General features: G+C 35.8%; 1 protein-coding gene across 3 annotated transcripts in view; it reads right to left on the reverse strand.

Annotated features, from left to right (window-relative positions):
* Nucleotides 1–6002: 6002 nt before the first annotated feature.
* Nucleotides 6003–12314, reverse strand: part of wwp2 (WW domain containing E3 ubiquitin protein ligase 2) — a 63587-nt gene continuing 57275 nt past the window's right edge. For all 3 annotated transcript variants that reach the window (XM_073832289.1, XM_073832288.1, XM_073832290.1), the window contains 6 exons: nucleotides 12084–12224; nucleotides 10348–10468; nucleotides 10053–10157; nucleotides 9873–9969; nucleotides 6971–7043; nucleotides 6003–6883 (listed from right to left, as the gene is read on the reverse strand). In XM_073832289.1, coding sequence (XP_073688390.1) covers nucleotides 6784–6883; nucleotides 6971–7043; nucleotides 9873–9969; nucleotides 10053–10157; nucleotides 10348–10468; nucleotides 12084–12224 — 637 coding nt within the window. In that variant the 3' untranslated portion in view covers nucleotides 6003–6783. The remainder of the gene's footprint in view (nucleotides 6884–6970; nucleotides 7044–9872; nucleotides 9970–10052; nucleotides 10158–10347; nucleotides 10469–12083; nucleotides 12225–12314) is intronic.

Consider the following 12314-nt stretch of genomic DNA (forward strand, 5'->3'; position numbering starts at 1 on the left):
TCATAAATATGTTTTCATGTGCTTTCTCGTGTCTTTGGCAGTATATCACACGAATTTTGCATCAGATATAGAAATGATTAGGTTACAAATCTGTATGTTTCCTGAAAATGTTCCCTATATATATACCCTGTTGGAAAAAACTGCATATGCTGGTTAGGTAGGTTTTGAGGCTGGTTTAAGCTGATCCTTTGACCAGCTTAAACCAGCATCAAAACATACCTAACCAGCATATGCAGTTTTTTCACCAGGATATATACATAGTCTAGCCCAAAATTATTCATACCCCTGGCAAATTCTGACTTAAAGTTACTTTTATTCAACCAGTAATTTTTTTTTGGACCGGAAATGACACAGGCTTCTCCCAAAAGATAATAAGACGATTTACAAGAGGCATCTTTGTGGAAAAAAATATAACTTATCTTTTATTTACATTTGAACAAAAAGTGGCAAGTCCAAAATTATTCATACCCTTCTCAATAATGAATAGAAAAGCCTTTATTGGCTATTACAGCAATCAAACACTTCCTATAATAGCTTTGCGCATGTCTCCACTGGTATTTTTGCCCATTCATCTTTAGCAATGAGCTCCAGCTCTTTCAGGTTGGAGGGTCTCCTTGCCATCACCCTGATCTTTAGCTCCTCCACAGATTCTCAATTGGATTTAGGTCAGGACTCTGGATGGGCCACTGCAAAACGTTAATGTTTTTGTTTGCTAACCATTTCTTTTGTTTTGGGTCGTTGTCGTGCTGAAATGTCCACTGGTGCCCAAAGCCAAGTTTCTCTGCAGACTGCCTGATGTTGTTGTTGAGAATTTTTGATGTATTGCTCCTTTTTCATGATGTTGTTTACTGTGATTAGGTTTCCTGGTCCACCGGCTGAAAAACACCCCCAAAACATTAGGTTCTCACCACCATGTTTGACAGTGGGGATGGTGTTGAAGGCTTCTCCTTTTTTACGCCAAATGAAGGCTAAATCATTGTGGCCAAACAATTCAATTTTTGTTTCATCTGACCATAAAACAGAAGACCAGAAGTCTTCTTCTTTGTCCAGATGAGCATTTGCAAAGGCCAAGTGGGCTTTTGTGTGTCTTATCTGGAGAAGTGGTGTCCTCAGTCTGCGTCCGTGGAACCCAGCGGTGTTCAGTGGCCGTTGGACTGTCTGTCTTGAGACGTTGTCACCATCAGAGCCCAGATTCATCAGGATGGCCTTGGTGCTGATCCTTGGATTCTTTTTTACCTCTCTCACCTAGGTCTCACTTTTGTCTCCTGACCACGTCCTCTGAGATTTTTCACAGTGCGGCACCTCTTTTTTTTTTTATAATACTTTGCACTGTAGCCACTGGAGCTTCAAAACATTTAGATATGGTCTTATAGCCCTTTATTGACTTGTGAGCAGCCACAATGCGCTGCCACAGGTCTTCCAGTGAGGTCCTTTGTCTTAGCCATGACTGTCCACAAACCAACAGCAGAGAGCTTCTGTTTTTCACCTGTTGAGTAGATTAAAACAGCTGTTCCCAATGAATCAGGGTAATTAGGATGCTTTAGAACAGCTTGGACTATTTGGAATGGTATAGAACTTTGGATTTTCCCATAGACTGTGACAGTTTGCAAAGGGTATGAATAATTTTGGACATGACACTTTTTGTTCAAATGTAAATAAAAGCTGAGAAATACTTTTTTTTCCCACAATGATGCCTCTTGTACATCGTCTTATTATCTTTTGGGAGAAGCCTGTGCCATTTCCAGTGAAAAAAATACTTGCTGGTTGAATAAAAGTAACTTAAAGTCAGAATTTGCCAGGGGTATGAATAATTTTGGGCTTGACTGTGTGTATATATATATATATATATATATATATATATAGGCCTATATAGTAGTCAACATTTGAAGTGGATCAAAACTTTTCATCAAAAACAAAACAATACCTGTTCTTGTCTTAGGAAAACTTTGCTTTTGATCCTCTTCAAATGTTGACTACTGTATACTGCATACGATTTTACATTTTAAGTAAAATTCAGAGATTTATCTGTATGTTATTTTATTGACAATAGTTTCATACAGCTATATTTATATAAATATATGTATATGTAAAAACTTTAAGGTTTAAACTTGTTAATTTTAACATAAATCATAGAGCACTGAAATGATAAGATTTACATAAAGACTACATAAACATAGTTCAGCTAACATTAAGTTTATAAATTTCTTCACATCTAACAGATGAAGCAGCACTGACTGATGAAGCTGTGAGCTGAACTGCAGGAACAGATGTCTCGTATTCTCATAAAGCTCTGTGAAGTGGGACAAAACAGAGTGCAAAATTGAAAAATAAAACCTTGTACTCAGACAAATGAAACTACATTTCTATCTTACATGTACTATAAAGCTATGCTTTGATTTTATCTCCCAACTTTTCTTTTTTATTTTTATCAAAATGTGCTTTTTACCTTGCCATCGCTTATTATGCAATCAAGCAATCAAGACACATTCTCGGTTTAGCAGACAGATTACATTTTTACACGTGACCAACATTCCCTCAACAAATATAAAATATCATATTCAAAAGTAATCAAATTATTTGTGGTGACGAAAACCTAAATTTGTAGTCATTTTAATCAAATACATTGAATCAATCAATTACTGTTACTCTATGTTTGTTATGGTTTATAAAGCGTCATCGTAGAACATTATGTCTGCTGTGCATCTGCTATGGTCTCTGTTGATGCCATTAGAATTTGCTTCAGGAGAATAAAATGATCTAAACATTTCAAATAATTTCCTCAGAAACTGGAAGATGGTGTTGACATATCATGGTTGTTAACATTAGGATTTAAAATATTCTAAAACTATTAAACTTACCAGAGCCTGTCTGACTTTTTTTTTTTTTTACATTTTGATGAATGTCTGACGGTGTTGACAAAAAGTAGGGACACAACTTTGAAACCTTATGAAACACGGATGTGTCCTTGAAAAACAACCTTGCTTTGCTAATAGATATTATAAAGTGTTGCTTTTGATAAAACAAGCTTTTTCATCATTAAAAAACATTTATATCCATTTTATTGCTTGTGAACGATTGAACCCTTCTCTGTGGAAACACTGTTTTTGATCTAGTGAGGAGAGTAAGTGTCTAAGTAATTCTATTATTAATCCCTCATAACATTTACGATTAAAACTAGCAGCAGTTACCGGGGTTCAAGCAAATAAGGCCTTCATGGCTTTTATGCTGTTAGGGTGTAGAGCAACATGAGATAAATGATGCATGAGTTTACTTAGATTTGTTAAGTTTTGAGTTTTCTTTTAGGATGTATAGGTTTTGGGTATACTAGATCATGACCATATTATTAAATAACCATGTTATAACTCTCCAAATGCAAATGTTCAACTTTTTTGTATAATTATTGATTTAGAGAGTTCAGAGAATTGTTCAAATTTCATTGACCAAAGGCGGCCATGTTTTTTGAGATATGCCAATGTCCTCATAGAGCCTTATGGCACATTGGACAAAGACACTGCATACCAATTGTCAGGCCAATTGGACTAATGCTTGCATAGTTATAGCTGTTTTTATAATTTTACGTCTTATAGAGCCACCAAGTGGCAGAGCTGCGCTTTTTTTTTTATTTAACCGAAGAATGAGCTCATACACGTGTACCAAGTATTAGTAAAAATGGCTTCCCATATGACAAATATTTTGGGGTCCCTTTGCAACGGTGAGTAGAAATTTAAACTTTTTAAAAATAATTATTGATGGTCACTATCCAGAGAACATTTCTGCAGTGGTTTGGTTCTGGTCGGGCGAAAAACTTAGCACTAGTTCGCAAAAGTAGGTTTTTCATGAATGATTTGATTGACAGCAATGGTTCAGCAATGATATGCATATTGTGTGGATGTGTGAAACACCACCTGATTACAGAGGCATAAAACTTGTTAGCGCCAACTAGTGGCCAATTTCTTTCAAAATTCTTACAGACCTTTGGGGCCATGAGTCGAACATGCCCACTGAGTTTCATTCCGATCGACCTCCGTTCACCTTGTTTAATAGGTGTTCAAACTTCATGCTCATGTTTTTTGAGATTTCCAATGCGCTGCAGAGTTTAGCTCTAACCCTAATCAAACACACCTGAGAATGCTAATCAAGGTCTTCAGGATCATTAGAGAATCACAGGTAGGTGAGTTTGATCAGGGTTGGAGCTAAACTCTGCAGCGCATTGGACCTCCAGGGTAAGATTTGAGGAACCCTGTCATAGACCCTTATGGCACATTGGACAAAGACACTGCACACCAATTTCCAAGTCAATTGGACTAACGCTTGCGTAGTTATAGCTGGTTTTATTTTTGTCTTATGTTGTTCTGCACATTTGACCAAAGAATGAGCTCATACACATGTGTACCAAGTATTAGTAAAAATGGCCCCCCGCCTGACGAATATTTTGGGGCCCCTTTGTGACGGTAAGTAGAATTGTCAACTTTCTTTAATAATTATTGATGGTCACTGTCCAGAGAACATTTCTGCAGTGGTTTGGTGCTGTTTCGGGCGAAAAAGCTAGGACTAATTTGCAAAAGTAGATTTTGGACATTATTCAAATTTGCGGAAAAAAGTGACCCCCAAGACCCAAAATCACAAGAGGGTTTTAGATTTGTATTGATCCCAGGATTCCAAAAATGTAACACACAGTTTAAGAGTTATGAGTGATTTTGCGTTTATGATCACTGTGGCGCCACCTATAGACGGATTGGGGCGAGACTTTGCCAGGTTCGTTCATCGGGGAGCTCTACCTTCTGCCCAAGTTTGAAGTCTCTAGGCCTTCATAAAACCCTATAAAAATCCTAACAGATACAATAGGGTTTCAGCACTACATGTTTGATTGCTGAATAAAGATTCAGTATGATTCAGTAACGGACTCCGTTAACCTTGTCTAATAGGTGTTCAAATTTCATTGGCCAATGGTGGCCATGTTTTTTAAGATACGCCAATATCCTCATAGATCATAGATTATGGCACATTGGACAAAGACACTGCATACAAATTGTCAGGTGATATTGGACTAACGCTTGCATAGTTAAAGCTGTTTTTATGTTTTTCCAACTCATAGCACCACCAAGTGGCAGAGCTGCGGGTTTTTTTTATTTGGCCAAAGAATGAGCTTATGCACATGTGTACCAAGAATTAGTAAATTAATGATTTTGGGGCCTCTTCGTGATGGCGAGTAGAGATTTAAACTTTTTTTTGATAATTATTGATGGTCACTGTCCAGAGAACATTTCTGCAGTGTTTTGGCTCTGGTCCGGCAAAAAACCTAGGAATAGTTAGCAAAGGTAGGTAATTGAGAATAATTAATTGGTTCTTGAGGCAAAGTTGTTTAGCATGAGGAGATCTATCAAGAAACATGCATATTGTGTGGATGTGTGAAACACCATGTGATTACAGAGCCATAAGATCCCATTAGCACCAACTAGTGGCCGATTTCTTTCACAATTCTTGCAGACCTTTAGTGTCATGAGTCGATCGTGCCCACCGAGTTTCATTCCGACCAGCCTCCGTTAACCTTGTCTAATAGGTGTTCAAACATCATTGGCCTATAACGGTCATGTTTTTTGAGATACATCAATGTCCTCATAGACCCTTATGGCACATTGGAGAAAAACACTGCACACCAATTTTCAGGTCAATCGGACTAACGCTTGCGTAGTTATAGCCGTTTTAATGTTTTTCCATCTTCTCTTTCTGTCTCAACAATCAGTGCGTTATATTGGGCTTCCCACATTTTTTGACCCATGATTTTCCATGACGCCTTGTTGTTGTTTGTGATTACTGAATAAAGTAAGCATTCATTTTTTTGTAAGCATTCAAATTCATATTGATTCACAAAGGTCTAAAATGTAAAGTGGGCCACAACTATTGGTCGTCCTGCAGAAAAGCGAACCTTAAGATGTACATAGTTTTGCTTCTTTACCTAATATTCTCACTTTGTGTAAAAAGGATTTTTCTGCCACAGATAATGTGTTTACAGTCCATGACTGGATTTATTTCAACTATATACAGTGTAGCATGGCATGTCACAAAATAATGAAATCACGTCTGGTCAATCTCTTTAAAACAATTATTTTCTCTATCATCTCAGTGGTCTCCTAGTCCATATACACACACTGATATGACACTTGAGCCTCCGCTCTGCGGCCCACGACATCCGCAACTGAAGACTCGCTGCCGTTTATTTTGTTTTATTAGTTGTAGTATTATTTCTGTATTGGATGCTGCATTATACGGAGGGAGTTTGAGAAAATCAGGATTGATTACATTTTGATGAAGGGCAAATCAGGGAATTCATTTTAATCTGATTTACAAATCTGGTTAATGACATTATGCTGTGAACTGTCTCACAATTTGCATTGCTTTCTCTGCATAGAAATGTAAGGTGAAATCATCATTCCCTGAATTTACCAAATGAAACATTACATTCAGACAAATCATGTATCTGCTGCTGGTCCATCAGGGTCTCATCTCTGTGGTTTAAAAGTACAGTTAACCCAAAAATGAAGCTCCTCCTATTGTCATTACACACGGGCATGCTGTTATTTATTCTGTGAAAGACAAACATTCTAGTCTGAAGCATCTTTTGTGTTGCACAGAAACATAACAGCATGTCGGTTTGGAATGACGCGAGGGTTAATAAATCAGGTGAGTTTTCATTTTTAGGTGAACTGTCGGTCCATTCAGTCCACATTATTGGCCTATGCAAAAGAAATGATTTTGTTGATCCTGTCCTTCCCATTAATCCCATCACTCTTGTCCGAAGCCCTCAGTTTCCTCGATGGCAAACAGAAGTTTTTCTCGGAGCTGTTCCAGGTTCTTATAAGGTGGCAGATCCAGACGATTAAAGCTGAAATGGTAAGACAAGAGGGACAAATAAGCACTAAAACACTTCTATGAGCAGTTATTCTCTATTGTCTTTCAGATTCAGTCTCACCAGGTGTGACTTCTAGGCAGCCAGGTTTCCTTTCCCACTTTGTCTATGCAGAATTTTTGTGGCCCGTTACTTCCTAAACAACAGGATCATAAAAAAGATGAATTATTTAAACTATTTATACACTTCTAAACACTGAATATGTGCAGTCAAGACAGAACTGAAGTCATATGTAAAGAGCTCAAAGCTGCACGGTGTGAATACCAGGGTTTCTGCAGATATGAACAAGTGAAATTTAAGACTTTTTAAGACCTTTTTAATACCATCTTATATGAAATTTAAGACCGAAACCTGTAATGGAAATAAATATTATATTACATGCATACATGTAATATTTAATGTGTTTAATGTAAAAAGTAAACACAATTTCATGGCTGTCATAAATTAAATTTATTACTACGATATACTGTGAACTTTTCATATCAGCAGATACTATTCCACACAAAATATCCCCATAAAAGTACCACTAGAAATATCTGACGTAAAAAAAAAAAAAATTCTGAAGCAATATTTTCATCAGTGCTCTATTAGCTTTTACATCTTAAATCTGCATATTTGATTTACCTTTATAAAGGCCTTTTTTACTTTTGAAATGTATGCATTACCTTTGAAATGTATTTTATGAATTTATCAATAAATTCTAAATGGCTGTTAGCAGTGAGATTACATAATTTACACTGCAAAATTAAAAGTGAGATTAATGTTTTAAATACATTTATTGATTTATAAATATGTACATTAGAAATGTTGGGTGTGGAGGCATACTTTTAAACACACTAAATTACCAGCAGGTGGCGGTAAGTCACTTCATGAGCGAGTTATTTCAACTGATTCAATCAAAACGCTGAATTATAGCAAAACGTTGCTAGGAGAATGCTTCTGCTAATGTTGCATATTGTCTAATATGTAAGTAACTACTTGACTAACTAATTTTTAATTGAGCTAAAATTAATGTAACATTTGTAATTGTGAGAATTTTCAGCAAAAAGCTCACTTGGTATATTACTGAACTATATCATGTTATAAATAAACTATACATTTGAATTTTTTACCTCAGTGTGTTTCTTTAGAGTGCTGTTACATTCATTTGTTTTAAAGTATGTCACAAATAGACCAGAAATACACTATCCATTATCAATTTCTGTTTACGTTGAATGTATTAAAATAGGAATCTTTCTTGCCTTTCGATGCTTCGCTAGTTGTTTTTGTCACTTCAGTTTTAATCAGGCGGTTTGTTCGGTCGGGCAAGTAAAAAAAAAACATTTTAAAAGTATCTCGAATGCTGGCAGTCAGCTAGCTCGACCTATATTTCTAATTATTATTGATAACATTATATACAGAAAAAGGTCGTTTGACCTGTATTCTGCTACTGCGATTCTGAAGACGCAGTAACTTCCACAGAGGGAGAAAAAAATCTAGTTGTTAGCAACTGGCCTTAGCCAAGCCCTATATTCAGTTTTTTCAAGCTAAGTATCGCTAAACTTGCACTTCCCCATAGCTAAAAAGTTAAATCCATTTTACTTCTGCGGTACAATCCGAGAGAGACTCACGCAGATAACAGAAAGCTGATTGGCTATTGCATGCTGGTCTCATTTGTAGTTTAAATACAGCAAATTATATTTGGACTAGTGAAATAAAGAACTACAACACCACGGAAACAACAAAAAGAGAATTTAAATGAGCATTAGAGGTAGTGTTACATGGACATCGGAAAAATAAGACCTGTGTAAAATTATTTAAGACCTAGAACAGCGAATTTAAGACTTTTTAAGGCCTAAAATTTTGATTTTTAAATTTTAGACTTTTTAAGACTTTTTAAGACCCCGCGGAAACCCTGGAATACTCACTTTATTTTCTACATTTAAACACATTTAAACTGTTCTGTTACCGTATTTAGCTCATACACTGCAAAAGATTTTTTGTCTTGTTTCCAGCCATCAAATTATTGTTTTGTTTTCAGAAAAAAACAAATCAAAATTAGGTGAGTTTTTGCTTAGAACAAGCAATCTGCCAATGGGGTAAGCAAAAAAAATCTCATTTCAAACAGAAAACAAGATTATTTTTCTTACCCCAATGGCAGATTTCAAGCAAAAACACACTTAATTTTGACTAGTTTTTTACTTTGACAATAATATTTACTTGTCTAGAAAATCCTTCTTTACATATTTTAGTTGGAAACAAGACAAAACAATCCAATTACGAAAAGCATTTTTTGCAGTGTATGATATTTAGTTTGATCTCCTCTTAAAACAAAGCTCTTTTAAAAAGTGTAAGGCCTTATTTTGTAACCTATTCATGGAGAGTGCCACCAATAAAACTAAAAACTTCAAAAATAAATCAAACTTTTCCTTTCATCAGTTTTGTTAAGCATACTGATCTAAAAGTTGCAAATCATGCAACATGACAAAGAATCATGATAAAATCATAAATTGTGATAATCATGATATTTTTGCCATATCTTCCACCCCACACTGCAAAAAATGCTTTTCTAGCTTAGATTTTTCTCTTGTTTCCAGCCAAAATATCTAAAAATTCTTAAATCAAGAAGGATTTTCTAGACAAGTAAAAATTATTTTCTTGTTTTCAGAAAAAAAAAGTTAAAATTAAGTGCATTTTTGCTTGAAACAAGCTAAATAATCAGCCAATGGAGTAAGAAAAATAATCTTGCTTTCTGTTTAAAATAAGATTTTTTTGTTTACCCCATTGGCAGATTATTTTGCTTGTTCTAAGCAAAAACTCACTTCATTTTGACTTGTTTTTTCTGAAAAAAAAAAAATCTAAGCTAGAAAAGCATTTTTTGCAGTTCACCAACTGTTTGGCCTGTGCTACAAAACTTTCAACCTCTGTAGCACCAGTGCTATATGCAACAAATTTTAACGTACAGCCCTGGATATTAAAACAGTACCTATCAGCTCTGCAAAGCCTCCAACCGGCAGTCGACATGTTCCTGTGACGAACTGCAGGAGGCGAATTCTCTTTTCATTGTCCATTTCCTTTACGACCTGTTTGACACATAATGAAATATACATAGTACAAACAGTAGCTGTGACGGCATAAAAACACAGAGACCGAGTGAGTGAATTACCTGCCAGAACCAGTGGATTTGCTTGCTGTTTTTGGTATAATGCCGATAAATGGTGTTCTTCTGCCAGTCGTTCAGATCTATTTCCTGCATCCCACACAACATGAGCTGGAGAAAGAAACAACCACACACCATTAACCACCATCTGATAAAGATAACATCAATACACCTAAAACAAATCCAAAATTAACCACATCTGTTTTCTTAGTGATGCCACTAATGTTTGTGTCTGTATAGACGAGGGTTTGTTTAATGACATTGTGTGTCAATTCCTCGCTAAATATACCAAAACGCCCACCTCTAGTTCTTTCTCGTCGAAATAACGCAACCACTCCAGAGGCACAACTTCATTGAAGCCATCCAGGAAGGCTTTAGTTTGTTCCTCCACTCCGCGAGTGAAGCGCCAGTCCGTGAGCAGACTAAAGGAAAAACATGCAATGAGTTTCAAATCACGGTGCGAAAGCAACAGGCTTTTGTAAAAGACAAAAAAAGGTTTAAAAGGTTTTGCGGCTGGTTTCTGCACCGCTAGCAGCACCAGACAGAATTGCAAAAAATAACTAGATAAGAAAAAGCCTGATCAGAAAGTGTGAAAAAGTTAAAAAAATATTAAGTTTTAAATAGTTTTAAAAAGTTGTAAAAGTTTTGGAAATTGTAGAAATTTTATGTTTTTCAGTCTGAAAAAGATTGAAGTTTAAAGTAGTTTTAAAGCTTAAAGCTTTCATGTTTTGATGGATGGATAAATGGATAGATAGCATGTTTTATCATGTTGCTAGCACGTTTCTAACTTATTTAACTTATTTAACTATGTTAACTATGTTACTAGCATGTAGCTAGCATGATTAATGAGTTACTAGCATGTTGCTAACATGTTTCTAGCATGATTAACATGTTTCTAGCATGTTTGTAACGTGATTAACATGTCAATAGCGTGTTGCTAGCCTGTTAGCATTATTAACAGGTTGCTAACATGTTTTTATCATGATGAGAAAGGCACTAGCATGTTTCTAGCATGATTAGCATGTTGTTAACATGCTTCTAACATGATTAGCATGTTGTTACCATGTTTTTAACATGATTAGCATGCTGTTAGCGTGTTTCTAACAAGATTAGCACGTTGTTAACATGTTTCTAGCATGATTAGAATGTCGTTAGCCTGTTTCTAGCCTGATTAGCATGTTGTTAACATGTTTCTAGCCTAATTAGCATGTTGTTAGCATGTTTCTAACATGATTAGCATGTTGTTAGCCTGTTTCTAGCATGTTTCTAACATGATTAGCCTGTAACTAACAAGATTAGACTGTTGCTGGCAAGACGTTAGCATTAGTAGCCTGTTGTTAACACGATTAGCCTGTTTCTAACATGTTTCTAACATGATTAGCCTTTTACTAGCATGTAGCTAACATGATTAACAAGTTACTAGCATGTTGCTAGCATGATTAACATGTTACATGCATTGTTAGCATTACTAACATGATTAACAAGTTACTAGCATGATTAACATGTTAACATGTTTCTAGCATGATTAGCATGCTATTAGCATGTTACTAGAATGATTATCATGTCGTTAGCCTGTTTCTAACATAAGCCTGTTACTAGCATACTGCTAGCATGATTAGAATGTCGCTAGCATGATGTTAATATTAGTAGCCTGTTGTTAACACGATTAGCCTGTTTCTAACATGTTTCTAGCATGTTATTAGCATGTTTCTAGTCTGATTAGCATGTCACTGACATGATTCTAGTTGCTAGGCTCAGTTAGATATGATCGTTACTCTAGGAGGAGTAGCAACCAGAAATTTTAGTCTCAGCAAAATAATAACTAAGTTTAAACAGCATTTCAGTAAGCTGGCTTTCTCAAGTCAACTTAATGACTCTTTCAAGCACTCAACAGACTCATACAGTGGGGTTGCATATTAAAATTGAACAGGATGCGTATTCTAACATAAGAAATCTCTAATGAAACAGCTCACTGGATAAAAGGAGTCTGATTAACGCCAGCAATACTGTTGTCTTCTAAACATGGGGCAGCTGTACCTTATATACTCCTCCTTGTTGTCCTGTGTGACCAGCTCATTTTCTCCATCGTTCTTCAGCTGGTGTGTCGTCACCTTGCCCAAAATCTCCATGTCCTGAGCGAAGTACAGCTCCACGCCACACTCTTCTAAATCGTTCTCTCTGTGAACAGACACGTAATCAACAATGGAAACATTAATGCTGTTTATTTATCCTGATAAACTGCTTTTTATATTGTTATTTTGCATAATT

This window comes from Garra rufa, chromosome 25 (genome assembly GCF_049309525.1).
Source record: "Garra rufa chromosome 25, GarRuf1.0, whole genome shotgun sequence".
Lineage (NCBI taxonomy): Eukaryota > Metazoa > Chordata > Actinopteri > Cypriniformes > Cyprinidae > Garra > Garra rufa.